This window comes from Alexandromys fortis, unplaced genomic scaffold (assembly GCF_014885135.2).
Source record: "Alexandromys fortis isolate MF-2015 unplaced genomic scaffold, M_Fortis_MF-2015_v1.1 scaffold_32, whole genome shotgun sequence".
In the NCBI taxonomy this organism is placed as follows: Eukaryota; Metazoa; Chordata; class Mammalia; order Rodentia; family Cricetidae; genus Alexandromys; species Alexandromys fortis.
In genome coordinates this window covers 7,196,120-7,218,830 of record NW_026067938.1, presented here as the reverse complement: position 1 = coordinate 7,218,830, position 22,711 = coordinate 7,196,120, and the positions used below count along the sequence as shown (strand labels likewise).

Sequence of the window (22,711 nt, the reverse complement as noted above, 5' to 3'; positions counted from 1 at the left end):
AGGGAGGGAGGGAGGGAGGGAGGGAGGGAGGGAGGGAGGGAGGGAGGAAGGAAGGAAGGAAGGAAATTTTTCACTTACAGCAGTCTCTCCCTGCCACAGTTTTTAACAGCTGTGTGTGGGCCTATGGTATTCCTCTTGGTCCATGTAATAGTTTTGTTTTTCCTCAGGAAGTGTTAAAGGCACGTGCATTTGCTTAACACTCTTGATTGCTAATTCCAAATACCTGTATCGCCGTTTCCAGTCAGGGCTATGAAGGTGCTTGCTTCTCCCGGTTAGGACTAGCTCTTCGGAGCGCTGGTGGCCTTCTGGGCTGACTGTCTCCATCTTCAGCAGGTCCACCCTGCTGCCCTGACTCTAACCTGGATGGTGTTTCCTCACTGTGGGAATCTCTAGCATACCTCTGGGATTCTGCTCTGCTTTCCTGCCCACCCCCACTCAGGGTGGCTGAAGTCCACTGTGCCCAGGGGTGGGGTGGGGTGGGGAGTGGTTCTCTACTCGCTTACACCCCTTCCCAGCCTTTCTGGTTGGCTTTCAGGTCCTCCCTGGAGGAGGGAGTTACCTTGCCTGTGAGGGAGGCGTCCTTGGCTGGAGAGCAAATCTTAGGCTGTCTCTTGGCACTTCTCCATATAACGCTCTGGATGCGGCTTTCCCCGAGGCTCGGAGTTTTGTCTGCCAGTGTAATTGCATGTCCTTAATAGCTTCCAGACTTTCCTTATCTGGAATAATATCCTCTTGTATTTTGTAAGCTACCATAGAAGATGATCTTATTTTGGTCTTTCATTGGGATTAGGGTTTTGTCTGTGTATTGAAACAGATGGAACTGGAAGTCCTCTGTCCGGTAGGAAGGCAGCTTTACCCTGTGTGCAGTCAAAACTGCTTATGAGCTTGTGGCTTTTTTGGGGGGGGAGGGGATCATACTGTCCCCTACATCAAGGATTTAGGTGAACGATACCTGTGGTCCAAAGGTAGCCTGCCATTTGTTTTTGTACAGCCATGTGAACTAAGAATGGTTTTTGTTGTTTGTTGTATTTTAAAATGATTTAAATAAACTGGATGGGATGGCTCACACCTGTTTATAATCCTAGCACTTAGGAGGACTCCTGTACATTGAGTTCAAGGCCAGCCTGGAATAACAGTGAAACCCTGTCTCAAAAAATAAAATAAAGGTGACCTAAATGAAGATGTCCCATGCCCTGTGAAAATGATAGGAAATTTCAGTGCCCAGAAGTCAGTTCTGTTGAAACACAGCCATGTTCATCCCTCCCTAGCTTGTCAGTATCTGCTTCTGTACATAATGGTTCTGCTTAATAGTTTTTAGAGAGATCTTATGGCCACCAGAACCTAGTCTACTCTGGTCTCATACAAGTGTTTCATCTTTCCCTGTTCTGAATCATCAAAGTCGTGGCGAGGTTCAAAACTGTCAAGTGCTTCTAGGAACCACAGGACTCCTTAGGAGGACCGTAGGGTCCTTAAAAGAAGAGTGTGGTCAACACGGTCTCCATTTCATTAAATGCTTTTATTCACTTTTAGAGAGCTGGTCAAAAGCACAAGCCTAAGGACCCGTTTGACTTCTCGGATAATTCTGCCTCAAGCGTGCTGGGAGATGAAGAGGAGCTGAATGAGTCCTTCGGTTCGTGTTCTCCATTCCTGTCAGGACGTGGGCGCTGCAGTGCTTAGTTAGCATGTCTGTTATCTAAGGCCGGAGCAGGTTTGGCCTGGAGAACCTCCCCACACCAGCTAGCCCTCTTTCCCTTCCTTTGGTCCCTGGACACTGTAAATTTACTTCCAAACTCTATTGCTTTGTCTCTTCTGACATTTCATATAAATAGAATCATAGACTATGTACCCTGTTCTGGTGAGCTTCTTTGAATTAGCATCACGTTTTCAAGGTTGTAGCGTGTATCTACTTCATTCTTAAATTTTATGGCTTACTAATGCTCAGTTGGCTTTGGGTTCTCTTTTTCTTGATCATAGTGCTGCGCTGCTATGAACATTCACGGTCACGGTTGTGTGTGTGAATGTGTGCATGTGTGTGCCTGTGCATCCGTGTGTGTGTGTGTGTGTGTGTGTGTGTGTGTGTGTGTGCGTGTGTGTGCGCGCGCGGTTTTCTGAGACATAGCCCTAGGAGAACTGTTGAATCTATAGTGAGTTTATACCAACTTTGGTGTTAACATTCTGACTTTTTTATTCTAGCTAGTCTAGTGAGTATAAAATAAATGTCTCCTTGTGGTGTTGTATGCATAGAGGGTTGATCTACACACAAACTTCACTATTTTAATTAGTTTTAAACACAGCAGTCCGTGGCAGAGAGGTCCGTTCACACTGCTAAGCAGCCATCTCTCACCATTCATCTTCAGAACTCTCATTATCCTGAACTCAGACTCCATAGCCAGTAAGCAGCTCCCTGTTCTCATGGCCCGGCCCCAGGCAGCCACTCCGTGAATTGGGCGACTCTAGGAGCCTCACGTGAGAGGAAGGTACATGGCTGTCTCAGTTAGGGTTGCTATTGCTGAGATGAAGCACCGTGGCCAGGGCAAGCTGGGAGGAAAGGGTCTGTTTGTCTTCACTGCTATCATCGAGGGAAGTCAGGACAGGAACCTGGGGGCCGGAGCTGATGCAGAGGCCATGGAAGGGTACTGCTCACTGGCTTGCTTCTCCTGGAGCCTGCTTTCTCATAGAACCCAAGACCGCAGGTTCAAGAATGGCCCCACCCACAATGGGCTGGGCCATCCCCCATCAATCACTAATAAAAACAAATGCCTTACAGGTTTGCCTGCAGCCTGATCTTCTGGAGGCATTTTCTCACTTGAGGCGCCCTCCTCTCAGATGACTGTGTCAAGTTGATATAAAACTGTCCAGCACATTTGTCCTCTTGTATCCGGCTAATTTCATCCAGCGTATTGCCTTTCGGGTCATGACTGTCATCGTGATTTAGAACTGCCTTTTGTCCTGTTACGAGTGTCTGTGGTGCTGGGGACCGGCTCAGGATCTTGCCTACAGTACAGGACTGTTTCTGTAAGCCCAATCCCAGCTGAATGTGGTAGCACACTGTTATCATCGCCCCTGGGAGGTAGGGGGAGGCAGTAAAACCAGCTGTCTAAAGTCATGCTTGAGTATACAGCCTGAGCTACATGAAACTTGATCTCAAAACACAGCAGCAACAGAAAGCGGACTTGGTCATGCACTCATCTGTCAGTGGAGATTTGGTGTGCAGATGTCTCTGAGTCCCTGCTTTCACTATTGTGCAGGTACCCACAAGTAGGACCCCTGGGGTGTACATCAGCCATACCAGTTGTAGGGCTGTATGTTTGAGGACTCCTCGATGCCGTGTCCCACAGTGGCTGCCACAGTTTATATCTTACATTGGTGTGTGTGGCTCAGCTTCTGGCTTACCCAGCCTTGCTACTTTGGGCTTTCTCTTTCTTCTCTTTCTCTTTCCTCTTTTATCCTGGTTATACTTATATAAGAGATGTGAAATGTATCTAATGGTTGTATGCACATTTTTATAATGATGTCACATATCTTCTGGGCGTGCTCTTGATAGGTTGTTAATCTTTAGAGAAGCTGACTTGTGAAAGTTCAGGACTGATTTCTTTATCTTTGGGCATGCCTTTATCTTTGGGCATGATGACCCTCACTCCCAGCTGTAGAAGAAACCAATGCCATTGCTTAGTTGAGGGCATCACGGAATATATTATCAGCCTTAAAATCATGCAGTTGACATGTTCAGTATTTAAATTGCTATTTATTTTGGAAAGGAAACTTTTAAATTTGTATATCATACTAACATTGGAACATTAAAAAAAAAAAAAAAACCCGGTTGCTTGGCTCTTCCCAGCTCCCCTTGCAGCAATTACGTCTGTTGAGACTGGTCACCTCCTTTGCCCCTTCAGATTTTCCATCCCTGCCGTATCCACCACCCCCAGCAGGTAGGAGCAGCCTTAGCATCCCCTTTCCCTGCCTTTCCACCAAGGCCATGTTGGCACCTATGTCTTCCTTCAGGTTCACTTCTTGCTCTAGTGTAAAGGCCTTGCAGTCCAGGCGAACTCGAGAGGACAGGTGCCCTCCCCAGTGCCATCTAAATGCTCGGTGCTTGTGAGTGATGAAGTCAGAGGGGCACACTCTAAGCTTGAGCAATTGATAACCAGCGCAGCGGCCTCGAGGGGTGTGTTCAATCATGCATAGTGGTAAGAAAGACCCGGTTAGGCTTCCTACTCATGTTTATCTTGTGTTATGAAAACATTTCTATTAATATACATGAGAATATAGATATATAATTTGAAAACATGCCTTTAAAATTTCTTTTTCGATTTATTTTATTTTGTGTGTATGAGGGTTTTGCTTGCATGTATGTCGGTACCGTGTGCATGCTTGGTGGTTGTGGAGGCCAGAAGAGGATGTCCTGGAATTGGAGTTACAGAAAGTTAAAAGCCACCTTGTGGGTTCTGGGAGTCAAGTCTAGGTCCCTGACAAGAGCAGCAAGTGCTCTCAGCCAGTGAGCCTCTTCTCTAGCCCCTGAAGCCATGTTTTTATTGGCAATAAGGTTTACATCTTCTATTACTGAGGGACGAGTTAAAACATATCTGGAAAGTGGCGTGTGGGATAGATTTGACTTGCTTGGCCATTTAAACAAAGATTGCCTGGTATCCCTGACAGGGAATATGACCTTGTTCCCTAGACAGTCCATGTAAATTTGCTCTTTTGTTTTTGTAGACCCTCCTCTACACAGTACTGTTATTGATGCCGAAGAGGAGCTGCCCAAAAGGCCGCCAATCTTTCCAGCCACTCATGGAAGAGAAGAGGGCAGAAGGTATGGGTCCATCTCAAGCAGATTGTTTGATTTGTTTGGGGAGGGCTAAATTTACTTTAACTATTTTTTAATTATATGTGTGGGTGTGTGCAAGTGAGCACAGGTACCCTAGGACTCCAGAAGCGTTGGATCCCCTGGTGCCGGAGTGTTTTGGTTAGGGCTTTATCTCTGTGAAGAGACACCACGACCATGACACTTCTTATAAAGGAAAACATTTAATTGGGATGGCAACTTACAGTTCAGAGATTCAGTCTGTTATCGTCATGATGGAACATGTTGGTGTGTAGGCAGACATGGTGCTGGAGAGGTAGCTGAGAGTTTTACATCTTGATATGCCAGCAACAGTGTAACGTCTGTACTGCTTCATGTACTACAATCTTGTAGTGCCTGTACTACGTGTACTACGGTACTATGCCTATAGTACAGGATGGTTCATGCGTCTGGCAAGGGCCTGGAGATTGACACACACAAATACAGACAGACACACGGGTCTTTTTTTTTTTTTTTTTTTTTGGTTTTTCGAGACAGGGTTTCTCTGTGTTTTGGAGCCTGTCCTGGAACTAGATCTTGTAGACCAGGCTGGTCTCGAACTCACAGAGATCTGCCTGCCTCTGCCTCCCGAGTGCTGGGATTAAAGGTGTGTGCCACCACTGCCCGGCTGAAACACAGGTCTTGAATTCCCCAAGAATGCCCCCTTTATATAGGGATCCTTAACTAATAGCCATGCCCCACCAAACCCACCAGAAACCACTCCCCCTGCCATCAGGAACTCCTGAGGGTCTCGTGCTCAGAGCAGCTGCAAACACAGGAAAACAAGTTGCTTTGCTCAGAGCAGCAGCAAGCATTGGAAAAACAAGTTGTTTATAAGAAATTCAGGGTCTTGGGGTCCACAGTCCCCAACACAACAAGAAGTGAACTGCCTCACTGGGCCTCACTGGGCATGACTTGAGCTTATATGAGACCTCAAAGCCCTCCTCCCATGAGACCACACCTCCTCCAATAAGGCCACACCTCCTAAAGGTGTCACTCCCAATGAGCTTGATGGGGACAATTACATTCAAACTACCCCACAGAATTACAGATGGTTTTGGAAGGCCTGCCCGCAGCAGGTAGAAAACCCTTCACAGCCCACTGGTTTTCACGCTGAAGCGTCGTGTGGAGAATGTCACGTGCACGGTGCTGATGGCTTGTTGTTTGGCAGCCTGAACCTTTCTGAGACTGAAGCAAGAGGAAGCAGTTCTCTGAAGAGCAGCACGGGAAAGGTATGTGGGAGTGTTCGTTCTTCTCTCTTTCTAAGAACCCTTTTTACTTGGAGTACGTGCAAATAGAGAAAAAAATCCTGTAGCAGTATTTTTTCATACAGAAAAGTCTTAGAAATGTGGACCAGGCTGGCCTTGAGCTCGCAGAGATCCGCCTGTCTAAGAGTTGAATTTTCTAAACAAGCAATGCTGTTTCCTTCATAGCCAAGGAGAAAGCTTGAGCCCATCAGCGATGAGTTTGAGAGCTCTGAAGATGACGTAAGGAGGAAAGTGATGTCCACAGAGAGAACACATGCACAGCAGCCCCAGGCAGCACCCCCTGTGAAGCCAGCACAGCAGCCCCAGGCGGCACCCCCTGTGAAGCCAGCACAGCAGCCCCAGGCAGCACCCCCTGTGAAGCCAGCGGAAAACCTCACGGCCAAGAAGGCGAGACCCCAAGGCACTCAGCCCTCTGCTGTAGGAGAGACTCGAGCAATACAGAGACCGCTGGTGAGCAGTGTTTGCCATCTGCCCCTCAGAGAGAAACGTTCATTAAAAAGATTAAGAAGGGGCTGGAGAGACGACTCAGTGTTCTTCTCGAGGATCGGAGTTCGATTCCCAGTACCTGTGCTAGGCAGCTTACACTGCTTATAACCGCAGCCGCAGGGGCTCTGACACCCCTGACTTCTGTGGGTACTTGTGTTCCTATGCATATACTCCTCCCCCATACACATCATTTAAACATAGCAAAAATAAATCGAAGAAAAAGATTAAGGAGAATTTTTTTTTTAATTTTAAAAATAAGTTTAGAGCTTTTATTACAGAAAGCAATGTTTCTTTTAGAAAATCAGAAAAATCTAGAAAGGAAGATAAATTTATCTACAGTTCTAAAATCCAGAACAACATCTGTGTCCTGGTGTGTGCTCCAGTCCTTCCGCGGCGGCGTCCTTTAATCAGTGCTGCACTCCTCTCGTGGGAACCCGTAGTATCTGTTGACGAAAATTACAATTTTGATGCTTTGATGGGTATATTAATTATTTTTGATATTGTAATATGATCACATCATTTCTCCCTTCCCTTTCCTCCCTCCAAACCCTCCCATACACCCCATTGTTCTTTTTCAAATACATGGCTTCTTCTTTTCCTGATTGTTAGGGTGTATGGGTGTGTGTGGGTGTGTCTTCCTCAGTGTGTAAGTACAACCTGCTCGGTGATGGATTACATTGTAGCACAGTCTTCATATACCCTTGATTTGTTTCCTTATGAAAAAAAAATGCTATGGGTCATAATTGTCATGATTTGTTTTTGAGATAACTAGAATACAGTATCTTGGTTCGTGTTCTTATATATTATTTTATTAAACTCATTTGGTTGACTATTTTAGAGAAATAATTCTGTTTATATCGGTAGCCAAAGCTATACACTCATGAATTATATGTGTACCCTCGGATGTGGTCACAGGTATTCTAAGAGGGATGGAGATTAGACACAGGGTGGAGCAGCACCGGTCACAGCCACAGAAGATGGACCGGACAGAGAATGCTTTTACCCCCACCCCAGCTTACTGGTGTGCTGGGGTCTGCCTGTGTCCTGACCCTCACTTCCGCCCACAGGAGGCTCTCTGCTATGACCGCCCTCCCTGCCCAGACAGGATGGCACCTGCTTCAGCCTTTGCTTCCTAAACCATTGTCTGCACCGTCTTTGGCTCCATTTCTCTTCAGTCTGCTTTTGTCCCAACTCTGGGTCACATTTTCTTGTGTGTCCGTTTTAGTCGAGAATTTGAAATGTAGTCCATGTTGTTTAGCGATGTTGAGTTCTGTGTCCAGTCCTTCTGTGACTGGCTCTCCCAGCAGGTCAGCCTGACATTTGCCTGGGGTTTGGAGTTACAACAGGCTTGATTTTATCCTTTGCTAGGGCGAGTGTGTAAAAGCCTAAGACATTTTCCCATTGTCTAACTTAGTGGGACTCCACCTCTCTGTCTATAATTGCTTCACACTAATGACCACAGAGTTGGTTGCTTACACGCATGCATTTATCATGTCGTAGCTTCCACAGGCTGGGAGTCCAGCTTCAGTTTAGCTGGCTCCTCTGCTCAGGGTGGTAGAGGTGGAAATCCAGGGCTGACATCTCAGGTGAGGCTTGAATTTCTCCTTAAAGAGTTTTCGAGTTGTTGACAGAATTAAGCTCATTGAGGCTTTAATTCTAAGGTCCCTATGTTCTCTCCTCTTGGAGGTTGAGGTTGCTCTCAGTTCCTGCAGGTGCTCTTATGTAGCCCTTGGTGCCTGCACCTGCAGAGCCAGCCCCAGACCCTCCAGGTTCCCACAGTGGCGTCTCACCCACCTGTAGAGTCCAGGGAACAGACCTGGTCCTATTCCCAGGTGCTGTCTGCACTCGAGAGGGAGGGAATTGTGCCTGTCAGTCATCTTGGAATTCTTCATACTATGACCCTTGTGCTCTTCCTGGTAGATCCCATCAGGAGCTGGTTTTAGGATTTGTTAGGCTAGTGGGTCTGGGGGGGGGGGGAGTTCTCAGCATGTTATCATCGCTGTCACCTCTCTCAGGCACGATCCCATCAGCACCCACAGATGCTCCTTACTGCCACAGCGTCTTGTGTGTAGCTTCATGTACTAGGACCCCTTGGCCCGAGATTGTTCTTCAGTTTTTCCTACGAACTAAACAAGAACTGTAGTTAATATCAATCGATGGTTTGCTAATGTTGTTGTCCTAATCTTTAAATTTTAGAGAAAAAAGTTTTCCTAAATAACTATACTATTTTATTTATTTATTTATTTATTTATTTATTTATTTATTTTGGTAGAAAACTCAGAAGAAAGTGAGGCCGTCCCCCAGCAGAAGGAAGAAATCAAGAAGCGAAGCCACAGACTCAGGTAGGGGATGGTGCTCTATACCTTGTCACTTGTATAGCGGATCTCTAAGGTTTCCCATTTGTAAGTTGTCTTAGTTGTTGAAAGAGCAAACTTTATTGGGTGGGCGTGGTGTTGAGATGGTGTCTCTCTGGACAGCCCTAGCTGTCCTGGAACTCACTCTGTAGTTCAGGCTGGCCTTGAACTCACAATATCCATCTGCCTCTGCCCCCCAGAGTACCGGAGCTAAAGGCTTACACCGCCATCTTGGCTAAAACTGCCACTTGATTAAGAAATTATGATTTTGGAGTAACATTTTTTTTCTGTTTTATCATTTTATCATGAACTTAAAAAAATGAATACTCCTGCATGCATATAATATTGTTTGATAAAATCCAACCCCACTCTTTCCCTCTCCTCCTTATTCGTCTAAAGTTAGTTCCCAGTACCCACACATCAGGCAGTTTACAATACTTCCCGGGGCATCCGCGCCCTCTTCCGGCCTCTGGGTGCCTGCACACAGACACATAATAAAGCTAGAGTCTTGTGTAGATGGGATTGCTGCAGCAGTGAGTCACGTTTTTGCTCACTACAGTCACTGTAAAGAAAACCTGATTCTTCCCCCTTTTGTTTTCTCTTCCCTTTCTTTATGTTTTTAGCCCTTGCAATGGTAGAGATTTAGTTCCTGGCCTTGCCCATTCTATAGCTCCAGCCTCTTTATGAACTGCCTCATGGACATTTTTATGCACAATTTATCAACATGGTTTTGTTATCAACATGTTTTTATTCTTCTTGGAGAAGTAGAGAGTGAAGTTGCTGAGTCATACGATAGATATATCCCAATTTCCCAGGTCATTGTAAACTCCTACCATATGCTGTACAGTTAAAACAGCACTGAAATAGAATGGCGGTGACATGTGAGTAAGTGTAGTGGAGTTTAGTGGAGCCGGCAGGAGACCCACTCTGCAGCACAGTGACCCTGTCTCAGAAGGCCAGCCATAGCCGCAGGAAGGAGTGACAGCAGGCAGGTTTGTTCTCTGGCCTGGGGCGGGAAGAAATGAGTAGAGCTTTAGCTCTTTTACACCCTGGAGGACTACTGTCTTCAGGGGTCAGAGTCCAGGACCTAGAGCCAGTTTGCAGATAATGATTATATTAAACTGACATGTGCTTAATATTCTAGATGCTTCTGAAAGTATGCACATTTGGTGTCTAGAAGGAAAGAGACGTGGTGACATCATGGAGCTGGATGTTATTTTGTCTGTGTTTGAGAAAACCTTCCTGGAGTATAAGTAAGTCCCTTGACGTTGTAATCCTTGGACCTTGCTCAGAGTACCGCTGTGTCCATCCTAGTTCCAGTGTTACTGCATCTAAGATGTCTTTACATTTTCATTATAATCCTTCTACATGTACATTTATTATGCTAGTTTCAAGTTACTGAATCATCTAGTCTAGACGTTTCTCATAGACATTGATTTAGTCTAGAAAGAAGTGTTTCCCCAGTGCTGTTAGTGTTTCTCCGTCAGAACGTGTGTGCCAGCTATGGCCACACTCCAGGCCCTTCTGTCTCCCATGAAAGCAGTGGAGAGGGACGAGCCCGTGGCTACGCAGCTCCCATGGCTCATGCAGAGAACAGGCTGCAGCAGGACTTCATTCTTTTGTGCCGCCAACCAGCTCCCAAATCACAACTCAGAGACTTCTTGTTAGTTATGGATGCTCAGCCTCATCTTATGCTTGCCCCACGAGCTCTTATAACTTAATTAACCTGTTTCTCTTCATCCACATTTGCTTTGGGCTTTTTACCTTTCTTTCATTCTGAATGTCTGGCTGGCTGGTGGCTGCCTGGCTGGCTGGCCCTGAGCAGCTCCCTTTTTTTCTCCCTCATTCTCTCTCCATTTTCCTTTCTAACATAGACTTCTCCTCCTACTTATTATCTCTGCTCACCAGCCCCGCCTATCCCTCTACTGCCTAGAACATTTATTGGATGATCAGTTTTTTATTAGACCAATCAGGTGCCTTAGACAGGCAAGGTAAGACAGCAACACATCCTTACATGGTTAAACAAATGCAGCATACACAACAATGTATATATCAACAACATATGTGACCCGACTTTGCATAGTTAAAGCACTATACTACAACACCCCTCTGGGCAGCATCAAGATAGATGCACGTGCCTTTGGTTTTCTTCTCCAGCCTGGGGTTCGCTGGGGAAAGTTGGAGAAACAGCTGAAGCCGTCAGGGCTCACTCATTTTCCTCCAGCGCAAGTCCAGCTTTGTACTTTCCTGAAGAGAGTGATTCATAAAATTTAAGATCTTAAACAAAAATATTTTAAAATGCAGCCTGTCAGAGTGGGTCTGAGAGACATGGACTAGTCACACCCAGCTGTGAATGCATCTGGCCTTTCTGAGAACAGGACCCACTGGGATGATAGTCAGCTAGTCAGTGAGTCAGTGAGTGGAAGCTTAGGAATCTGGAGGGCAGAAGTTGCATGCTGGGGGGGAGGGACTGTGGAGGCTCCTCTGCTGCTGTGGGAGATTTGCCCAACACTTACTTCCTGAAAGAAGTTTATCTAGGAAGGCAGGCTTACATCCAAGGAGGGATACCCATCCTGTTGTGAGCCACAGTGTGGGGCCACCACTGACACTGGTCTTGGACTTGGTAGAGCTCACTAAGGTGTTTAAGGGACAGTGTGGCAGTGAAGTGTGGCAGACTGTCCTCTTCAGTCGTGGGTGGGGTCAGTGGGTGGAATCCTCACCATCGCTCCAGAGGAATGCTGGTGGACCCCAGGGGGCTCTGTGCCCCACTGTTGTCTCCTTCCTGCAGCTGCCATTAAAATATCCTGAGAAGCAGCTCAAAAGGAAGGGGGTTTATTTTAGATGACTGTTTTGGGCTGTGTTCAGCACTGAGGGAATTGGCTGCATGACCCTGAAACAGCTAGTCACTTCCACTATCTGGGGAATGCAGACAAGCTTGCTAATCCTGCTGGCTTTCTCCATTTATACAGCCCATGCCCCTACCCATGAATGGCGTCACCTATGTCCAGGGTGGGTCTTCCCACCGCAGTTAACTCTACAGGAAGATCCCTCCCAGGCCTGTCCCTGGACACCCTGGTCTAGACTGTCCCTGCTGAGGCGGTCTTCCCCGGTGTTCTCGATTGTGTGGTTGACAGAACTAACCATCCCATTGCGTCTACCAACTCTTCCCATTCCACTTTTCCTCCGTCCTCCCCCCCCCTTCCCTGCTGCGGCCACTCCAGAGCTGTCAGCCACTCCAGAGCTGTCAGCCATGGTGCTGTCTCCCCAGGGCAGGGAAGTGCGTAGTCACCCCTGCAAACAGTGTTCCCTCAGCTGTCCAGATAGCCGTGAAGTAGACAAGTAATGTTTTATTGTGAAAACACATCACAGAGTATTCCATTGGCCGTTTCTTTAAGTGCGGAATGGCGGGCTATCTGCACTCTGTGCCGCACACTTCCAGAACTTGCTCATTTCGCAGAACTGCAGCCGTTAAAGCAGTTGACCACCTTCTCTCCGTAGCAGATGCTTTGTGATTACTGGTGGATTTTTGTTCCTCTCTCAGTTCTTTGTGTAGATAGCCAGAAGTGCAACTGCTGGATGGACCACATGGCACTTGTTCCTTATCTTTTAAACTGTCTGATGTTTTTCTGAGATCTCCACACCGTTTCACACTTCTGCCCTCAGTGACTGGGAGAATGGCTCAGTAGAGAGAGGGTTTGCTATGCAAACACAAGGCCTCCCGTGTGGATCCCAGCATCCACATGCAAAGCTAGGTGTGGCTGTGCACGGCTGGATCGCCAGGGCTGGGTGGGTGGAGACAGGAGGGCAGCTGGGGCTTTTTGCCTCCAGCCCAGGTCCTGGTTTAGTGGGAGACCCAGTCTCAAAGGAGTAACGTGGAGAGTGATCGAGGAGGGCACCTGTTGTCCTCTGGCCTCCGCAAAGGCACAGACGTGTGCATGCCTTGCTCCCACCACCACATTGCAACTTGTCCACCGCTTGTTCGGTATTTAACGCTCACGCGTGTGGATGTAAGCTTGTTCACACGTGTGGATGTAAGCTTGTTCTGTAGCTCTCATTTGCTCCCCTCTTGCTTACTGTGACTGGATGTCTGTGTGTGTGGTAGCCGGTAGCCATCTTTCTGTTTTCTTTCAAGTCCTTCGCTCATTTTTTCAGTTGGACGTTGTGTGCATGTGCTGATTTTTAGATACATTTGGATATTGTTCCTTTATCAGATTTATGGCTTGCAGATGTTTCCTTGCGTTCTCTGCGTTGCCTTTTCCTGCTTTGGTTGTGCGTTTGCTGTTCAGAGCTACTTAGGTCAAGTGGATGAAGTTAGCCAAAACACACACACAAAGAAATACATAACCCAAGTAGATCTGTATCTGTTTTTCCTAAGAAATAGTTGCAAAATACTCAACACAATATTAGTAAATTGATTTCAACAATGTATTAAAAACAAATACTACCACCAAGTAAGATTCATCCAAGATATACAAGACTGATTCAACTTTAGAAAGCAAAATAAATATTTCCAGGCTAAAGGTGAAAAGTTAACATGATCATGTGTTAAATTCAGGGAAAGTACTTGACAAAATCCGATAGCCATGCATGGTTTTTAAAAATTAAATTAGGCTAGATAACTTGATAAAGAATTATCTACAAGGAACTTAGAGCTAGCATACCGAGGAAGCAGGCAAGGCTGTCCCCTCTCAGCAGTCAGTCTGACATAATGTAAGTCTTAGCTAGCACAGTAGATAAGGGGAAAGAGCTAAGAAGTACGGATACTGCAGAGAACAACCCATTACATCGCAGGGACTAGCGGAATCTGAAATTAAAGCCTAGCACCACTGGCGTGAAGTAATGCCCCAGATAAGGTCTATGTAAGAGCTGTGGGAAGAGCAGTCCAAGACTGGTAGAACTCGAGGTGGAAGTGCACAAGTGCAGCGGTATTGCTCATTATAGATGAACTCAGTACCGTCAGCGTGTCAGTTCCTCACGACTTCTAGCGCCAGGCAATTTCAGAATCCCTGTTGTGGGTATTCACAGACAAATCCTCATGTTCCTGGAGAGGAAAGGCTGAGAGTGGCTGGTGCTGCCATAGGCTCACTGTAAGCTGTGGCGCTCAGTGCAGTGCAGTGCTGGAGAAAATAACAGACGGCAGGGAGCCCGCATGGGGTCAGCACAGTGGAGGCAGTCAAAAGCAAACGGTGCTGCAGGCTGGCTGTGGGGTGCACACCTTAATCCCAGTTCTCTGGAGGCAGAAGCCAGCAGGTCTGCACTTGTGTTCTAGGCCACCCAAGGCTACATAGAAACCCTGTCTCAGAAATGAAAAGAAACACAAGCACTACAGCAGTGGGACATGCGTGAGCAACCAGTGCTGCCCCTTAACACACTCAACTCAGACTGGATCACAAACCTAAATGTAAACCTAAACCAGCAAACTCCCAGAAGAGAGCGAAAGGGAAAACACAGTGACTGGGATTTGATGGTGACTTAATAACAGCAGGAACGCAACCCAAGAGTTAATAACTTCTTCTTCTGCAAGATACTGTCAAGCATGAAAAGATCGTCCACAGAGTGGGAGAAAAGCTTTGCAAGAGATTTATTTGTTCCCCACCGACCCATGCTTAAGCGGGCAATTCCTAATTACACAAGGGGGATCAGAAAGAAAGTAGAACTTGAAAAGAAGGGATATGCTAGGAAAGGAGAAGAATAGGAGTGAATAATGAGTGAGCTTTGATCAAATAACATATGTGTGTATGAAATTATAAGAGAATAAACAGTTTTTGAAAGATGTATATGATAAAGGACTTCTACTCAGAATTTACAAAGAACTCTTAAAAACTCAATGATAAAACCACTGGATTTGGGGTGTGGCTCACTGGTAAAGGGCTTTTCTAGACTGCTCAAGGCCCTAGTTTGTCAATTGACAACTCAGTCCAGTTATAGGCTGGAGATCTAAGAGCAGTTACTGTGTCCTGCCTCAAGGTTCCCAGAGCCTGTCCACCAGGTTTCTTCTCTTTCATTTGCTCCCTGCTCCTTTCCTCTCGTTTGTCTCTCCCTTCTCCTCTCTTATTCCCAATTTTATTAAGTATGAGAAAAGCTGTAGGCTTTACATTGTTATATTAGATAATTAAACAATATGTTCCAAACTGTACGTACTTATGTATCAAGTAAATGAAATGCATCCTTCAAAATCCTTTATGATACCTATTTTGGTTTTCTTAAAACAATTTACAGACAAGGAGTAGAGTCTGAAAGATGTTGTCAAGCCATCGACAAATTTTATTTTAAATTTAAAGGAGAACTCTTCAAAATGGTAAGTTCACTGGCATAATTATATTGCTTAAAATTACTTATTTATTTATTTATTTATTTATTTTTGAGATAGGATTTCTCTGTGTGACCCTGGCTGTCCTAGAACTCACTCGGTAGACCACGCTGGTCTCAAACTCAGAGATCCACCTGCCTCTGACTCTTGAGTGAGTGCTTGAATAAAGGTTGCACCACTATGCCTGACTGCTCCAAAATTTTTAAACTAAGTTTTGGGAAGTACCCTATGGTTGTAGACAAGCTTGCATTTGCTGGCTCTGTGGCAATAAGCACGTGAGAACCACCCTTATTTCCTTTCATGGGTGTGTGGATGTGGAATTGCACATGTGTGTGAATGTGGAAGCCAGAGGCTCTGCCAAGTAACTTCCTCAGTCGCTCTACAATGTATTTTTTGAGACAGGGCCTCACTGAACCTGAAAGGCGTTGATTTCACAAGACGGGCCAGTGAGCTCTGAGGAGCTCCCATCTCCACCAGCACTTGTTAAAGCCAAACGTGCCGGTGCTGGAGATCTGAACTCGGGCCCTTAAACTTTCCGACAGTTTATCAACTTCTGTCTCCCAGCAGCTTCTCATGTGGAACTTGAAACACTTTAATTTTGGCAAATTCGGCATGCTTGTGTTTTTGTTGTCATTGTAGCTTAAAGAAGACCAGGTGCTGAGAGCTTTGAAAAGGAAGAACACCCAGGTGAGGACTCTTAGTGAGTCATGGGGTAGGGCGGGAGGAAGAATACTGCTTTAGCTTAGAACCTGCACAGTTTGTGTAAGGCTTTGTGCTTTGGGTCAGGTTTTTATTTGATTTTGTAATGTTAATGGAGACTAAGGAATGGGGATCTCTGTTAGTCTGCTGTCGTCATTTATAAAGAGAAAGGTTATTTGGGCTCAGGCTGACTACCTGACTCTGCTACCTTTGGGGCCTGTCGTGAAATGCTACTGCTAAGCAAGCCAAACCAGAAGCAAGAGGAGGGTCCGTGGTCCCGCGCCCTCCCCCCACCCCCCAGTCTTCAAAGTTGCCCACTAAGCTGCACTCTGCCTGTTTCTCTGCTTTCAGTGCCTAGGACAGTGTAAGCAGAAGTGAGACTTCTACTGTGTTAACCTAAGTAAATTATTGTATTGCTCAGATGATTTCCAACATGGAAAAGAAACGGCAGCGTTTAATTGAAGTCCAGGATGAACTGCTTCGGTAAGATAATACCCACTCCTGCTGAGACCTCATCCAAAGGGCAGTAGTAGAGCTGTCACTTCCGGGAGTGCTGTTAGCTGTGGTGACCACGACAAGCCCCAGGTTTCCTTTGCACTTGGATGATCAATGTCAGCAGATTCTGATGCCCAGTGGCAGAGTCTTAGCAAAGAAGAGTCAACATGGATCAGCATATCTGGTCTAGCCTCAGGCAGCCTGATCACGGACTTAATGAGTAGACTCTAGGGTTAGACTGCCTGGCAACTTGAATCAGGCTCTTCCACGGACTGCAGACTTGGGTGCCTTACTGACTTTCCCAGTGCCGCAGGCGCCTCTTGTGCCTGTGGGTCTAATTGTATCATTCCTCAGAGGGTATCGAGTCAGTGAGGAAGTACAGGGAAGGGTCCTTCTGCAGCGGCTCATACACAGTTCTGCTTAGGTTGTTTCCTTGCTCGTTTATTTTTTTGACAGATGGTCTTGCTGTGTAACCAGGCTGGTCCCTGGCTCTTTAGTTACTTTTGAAATACACGCTCTACAATGTCAGTCATGTTCTGAGGTCTGGGGTGGGGTAGTCCCATGCACTGGTTGGGAAGACTAGTGCACACACGAGTCCGGCAGCCTGCATGTGCATCTTGTCCTTCTGAGGTGTGGGTGCTGTGTGAGGCAGAGGCTTAAGTAAAGTAGGACTGGCTGTGCTCTCCACTCTTAAGATGTTTTAAAAGAGCTTGGACAGGCTGAGGATGTGGTTCAGCATAGAGCACCTGACTGGCGTGAGCAAAGCCATGAGTTCAGTTCCCAGGACCACATGGGTATGGTAGCAGGAAGTTTGAGGAGAAAAGAGATAAGTCAGCTGGAATGGCTTAGATATAACGCTGTGACCCGGTTCTCCAAGGGTTAGTGGGGTCCCACCACCCAAGGCCTCGGTGGGTCCCAGGTGGGTAAGAGGGAGTGGGTGAGCGATCTGGGTGGGTTGGCGGGGCAGCCTGTCCCACAAGGTCCAGAGATGGATATAGTTTATTCAGTAAAAGGGAAGGGGGGGGGGGTGAGAAGGCTTCAACCATCTCTGCCTAGGCAGAGGGGGGGAGTGGGTGGGCTTGTCTCTTAGAGGGACAGGACAGGTCATTACGTCAGCAAACTCTTGAAATACCATGTGATTAAGTACTAGATTTTTGAGAGACAAATTAGTTGTCTATTCCATTTTGTTTACAAATTTAGTCTATGGGAGGCACTAGAAAATGTGTTCATTGGCGCTGGCCATGCATGGGACATTGGGGAAATAGAGCAGTAACGGTGGTAACAGTTGACAGCTTCTTTTCTGACAGGGCGCTTTCCTAAAGGCTCTATTCACTTGGCCCATTCTTAGTATGACTCGATGAGATAAGTTATTGTATGGCTCTATTATAAGGCTGTTTTGTTAAACAGTGGGAGGCCACTGAGATGTGTTGAGACCAGCCTCTTTAGTTCCTTCTCTAGGTGTGATTGTAGCAGACAAACATTTTGAGAAAGCATAGTAAAGAAAGTATATGATGGTCTTAACTTTGCATATTAGACACTTAACAGGGGAGTCACTGCCTCAGCTGGTTCCGCCCTTAGGAAGGACAGGGAATGCAATCCTACACCTCCAGCCACTGTGACCAGTTCAGACTGGAGTCTGCTGAAGAAATCAATGCTGCAGTTGTCCAGTGTGAAGAGCTCTTTTTTCAAGTTGAAAATTATGTTTTGTTTTGTTTTTCTGATCACAGTCCCCCTCCCTCACCTCCCAGGTCCTCCCCACTTCTCTACCCATCCAGTACCAGGCCGTCTCTCTCTCTTTAGGAAAACACACAGGCAGATAAACACAGAGAGGACAAAGAAGCACGAGAAACATGTGTACAGATGCAGTATTCTTACCTCTGAGATTCGTTTTCATATTTTTATTTGCAAGATGAAACTGGCAGCCTTCCTTCTCAGCCATAAATGACAAGTTACCCATTTTCTTCATAGGTGAAGAAACTCAGCCCTAGAGAGGCGGCTGTTGGCCCAAGATCACACATCTTTCTAGCCAAGCCTTGTGACAGATTTTCTGCTGATTTTCATTGGCCTTGGAAGCTTGAGGGGATTTTAATAAGGGGAACTCCTAGCTAGACTGTCATGCCAGCTATTCCTACCTGTTAGCCAGATTCCCGTGGAATCCGTAGTTCCCAGACTCAATGACCTGGTGAAGTTTAGCATCTGTGAGGCTAGTTAGCCATGGCTGTCCCTGCTACCTATAGCATAGTTGAGATGACTGGAAACATAGAATATGATTATAAATTATACCTAGCCCACCCCTGATTTTTCCTTCTTCTCCCAGGATGCTCATGCACTGTAGACTGCTGGACTTTATTGTATGTCATTTATGTAGGAGAAAATGTTTTTGTTATTTCTGGTTTGGGTTTCTGTTCTTTATAGTTTGGGCATTTTAATACTTTCAGTCCATGAACAATACATATATTTATATTAATTTGTTTTACATAATTTCTTTTTAAGATTAAAAGAAATTTTTTTGTTGTCTAGATTAGAACCACAACTGAAACAATTACAGACAAAATATGATGACCTCAAGGAGAGAAAGTCATCACTTAAGAATTCCATACATTTCTTATCTAACTTAAAACAGCTGTACGAAGACTATTCAGATGTTCAAGAGAAAGAACCAAAGGAAAAGGAGGAGGTGAGTCCCATTCAAGCTTGCTGTGCAGCAGAAGCTGCTACGGGCACTCGCCTGTAGAGTGCCAGCGGCTCTGTCAGTGTAAGTCAGCGAGATCACAGCGTCACCTTAGCTACTTAGTGAAGAGAAGCATCTGTGCCACTCCTCAGTGCCCTTCAGAGAACTGTACTGGAGGGCCGTGTGTACTGTGCACAAACTCATGGTTTTGTAGCAGTTTCACAGAAATGGTAGGACTGGCTTCAAACAGTAAAGGAGTTGAGAAAATGTACCTTTTTTTTTTTTTTTTTTTTGAGAAGGTATATTCTCTTCTGTTTGGATGGAATATTCTATAGATGTCTGTTAAGGCCATTTGAGTCATAACATATGTTAGTTCTCTTATTTCTCTGTTCGTTTTTTGTCTGATTGACCTGTTCAGTGTTGAGAGGGGAGTGTTGAAGTCTTCCACTATTAGTGTGTGGGGTTCAATATATGATTTAAGCTTTAGAAGTGTTTCTTTGACATATGAGGGTGCCCTTGTAATTGGGGCATAGATGTTCAGTATTGAAATTTCCTCCTGGTGGATTTTTCCTGTGACTAATATGAAATGACCTTCTTTGTCTCTTTTGACTGATTTTAGCTTGAAGTCTATTTTGTTAGATATTAGGATAGCTATACCTGCTTGTTTCTTAGGTCCATTTGATTGGTATATTTTTTCCCAACCCTTTACTCTGAGACAATATCTTTGAGGTTGAGATGCGTTTCTTGTATGCAGAAGAAGGATGGATTCTGTTTTCGTATCCAATTTGTTAGCCTGTGCCTTTTTGTAGGTGAGTTGAGTCCATTTACATTAAGGGATATTAATGACCAGTGGCTGCTATCTCCTGTAATTTAGTTTTCATCGTTGGTGATGTTAATTTGTGAGCTTTTCCCTTCTTTGGGATTTGCTGCTATGAGATCATCAATTGTCTGTGTTTTTATTGGTGTAGCTACCTTCCTTGGGTTGGCGTTTTCCTTCTAGTATTTTGTGTAAGCTTGGGTTTGTGGCTAGGTATTGGTGAAATCTAGATTTGTCATGGAATATCTTGTTTGTCCTTCTATGGTGATTGACAGTTTTGCTGGGTATAGTAGTCTGGGCTGGCATCTTAATAGTCTCTTAATGTCTGCATAATGCTTGACCATGACCTTCTGGCTTTCATTGTCTCCAATGACAAGTCAGGTGTAATTCTGATAGGTCTACCTTTATATGTTACTTGGCCTTTTTCCTTTGCAGCTCTTAATATTTTTCTTTATTCTGTATATTTAGTGTTTTGATTATTATGTGGCAAGAGGACTTTTTCTTTGGATCCAGTCTAGTTGGTGTTCTGAAAGCTTCTTGTATCTTCATAGGCATATCTTTCTTTAGGTAGGGAAAGTTTTTCTTCTATGGTTTTGTTAAATAAATTTTCTGTGTCTTTGAGCTGAACTTCTCCCTCTTCTATACCTATTCTAAGATTTGACCTTTTTATACTGTCCCATATTTCATAGATATTTTGGGTTAAGCTTTTGTTAGATTTAATGTTTTCTTTAACTGATGAGTCTATTTCCTTTATTGTATCTTCAGCGCTTGTGATTCTCTCTTCCATTTCTTGTATTCTGCTGTTCATGCTTGCTTTGTGGTTCCTGATCTTTTTCTCATGATTTCTGGTTCTATAATTCCTTCGGCTTGTGTTTTCTTTATTGTTTCTATTTCAGTTTTCAAGTCCTGGACAGTTTCTTTTATATGTTTGATTTCTTTTTCTTGGTTTTCTTTAAGTGATTTGCTGATATCTTCCAATTTTTGTTTGTTTTTTTTCCTTCATTTAAGGGAAGCTTTCTATTATTTTAATACACTTTGAGGTAGCTCCTGGGACTTCACTATTGCTATGACACTCAGTTAAGATTAATAGAAATGTTTGCTTAAAAATTGTAAGTTTAAATACCTAATAGAACTAGAAAAATAGGATTATTCTAGTAGAATTATATATAGAATTACACCAATAGGGTGGAGTATAGAACTGTACCAATAGAGCTGTGTAAGGATTTACTCTAAGAATGGTGTAGAGAAAGTGTATTTGTAACCTCTAAATTCAATTTTAAGATCTGACATTGATCTAAGTTTTCCTGAGCTGAAGATCTGTTCATATAGTAGAGTTACAAAAATATGTTTTTAAAATACACTTAAACTTTATTTTAGGGATTTCACTAAATTTTTGAAAGTTAATAGTAGCTTTGACCTAATCTATACATAGTTCTTGGTTAAGCCAGGATCACTCTTTCATGTGCTAGGCAAATGCTCTCCCAGATCTACCCCAAGGCTTGAAAACCAAGCTGTGGTAACTGTGGAGCAGTTGCTGTCACAGATGAAGCTGTGTAGGACCTTCAGTGCCTGTTGTACCCTTACTGTCAGGCACCTACCCTTCTCCTGTGACGTCTGGATATATCACACCTCTTCCTAAATGAAACCCGCAGCTACTCCAAGTGTATTCTTCCCACTCCTTCGAGAGTGGGTGCTTGAGGCGTCTTGAGTGGAGATGACCTACGTCTGTTGAGTAACACGGTATGTGTGTGGCAGAAAACAACTCCCATTGTTATGAGGGCTCACCACTGTCTGGCAGCTTTTCTGCTCAGTTTTCGTCACTGAGAAAAATACCTTGGAAACACATTTGTCAGCAAGCTGCTAAAAGTATAGTAAATTATTTAACAGGAATTTAATTTCTCTCAGATAGTTAGCAGAAAGTTTGGCTTTGTTAATTATTTCCAGGTCATGAGTTGGATTTCGAGTAGTGTTATAACTTTGTTATAACATTTGGATTGGCAACTTTTAAGGCTTAATTGATCCTCTAAGTAACTTTCCTAAATGAGACCTTTGAGATTATTTTGCTGTAGATTTTAACAGGCCAGTTGTTCTCATTCCATTAGTTCTTGCAGTAAAAGGAAACTCGCTGTAGACATTTCTGTTTAAAAATAAATGAGATCAAGTAGACCCTACATACCACTAACACACTTGCCTAGTCCAAGTTTGAGGCATGACTTGCCATTTTTAGTCATGCAGATGCCACAGTTCTTTGAGTCAACTTGTGTTGCCTGGGGTACAGAGATCTACTCTGGCTTTGTTGGTTGGTTCTATTCAACATTATATTCTGAGGAGCTGGGATGGGCTAAAACATGGTTTCCTAATGATGTTAGTTAAGCAAGTATTGCTCTTTCATCAACAGTATGACTCATCTAGCCTTCCAGCTCTGTTGTTTAAAGCAAGAACGATTCTGGGAGCCAAGAAACACCTGAAAACCATCAACTATCAGCTGGGGAAGCTCCTTGAGCAGGAATGAGAAGACCACAAGCTGAGTCAGCCTCCTGCCGCCATCTCTCCTGAAGCTGAGCTCTTGACACTCTTCAAACTTCCATTCTGAAAATAAGTGTGGCTTACTCATCAGAATTTATTATCATTTTGTCATTCAAACTAAGTTACGCCCGTTCAACTGTAGCAGTTTCAGAAACCATGTAGTTCTGATTGTTATTAATAAATTTCAGTCTTGACATGTTAGTCATCACTTGGCGTAAGAGTTTTACCCTACAATAAACTTTTAA

General features: G+C 44.7%; 1 protein-coding gene across 1 annotated transcript in view; it reads left to right on the top strand.

Annotated features, from left to right (window-relative positions):
- Cenpu (centromere protein U) overlaps positions 1-22,699 on the top strand; it is a 25,786-nt gene extending 3,087 nt beyond the window's left edge. The window contains exons 3-13 of the mRNA XM_050147341.1: positions 1,531-1,630; positions 4,714-4,810; positions 6,012-6,072; positions 6,274-6,558; positions 8,867-8,936; positions 10,093-10,201; positions 15,168-15,246; positions 15,898-15,945; positions 16,379-16,440; positions 18,973-19,129; positions 22,339-22,699. Coding sequence (XP_050003298.1) covers positions 1,531-1,630; positions 4,714-4,810; positions 6,012-6,072; positions 6,274-6,558; positions 8,867-8,936; positions 10,093-10,201; positions 15,168-15,246; positions 15,898-15,945; positions 16,379-16,440; positions 18,973-19,129; positions 22,339-22,452 — 1,182 coding nt within the window. The 3' untranslated portion in view covers positions 22,453-22,699. The remainder of the gene's footprint in view (positions 1-1,530; positions 1,631-4,713; positions 4,811-6,011; positions 6,073-6,273; positions 6,559-8,866; positions 8,937-10,092; positions 10,202-15,167; positions 15,247-15,897; positions 15,946-16,378; positions 16,441-18,972; positions 19,130-22,338) is intronic.
- The last annotated feature ends 12 nt before the right edge of the window (positions 22,700-22,711 follow it).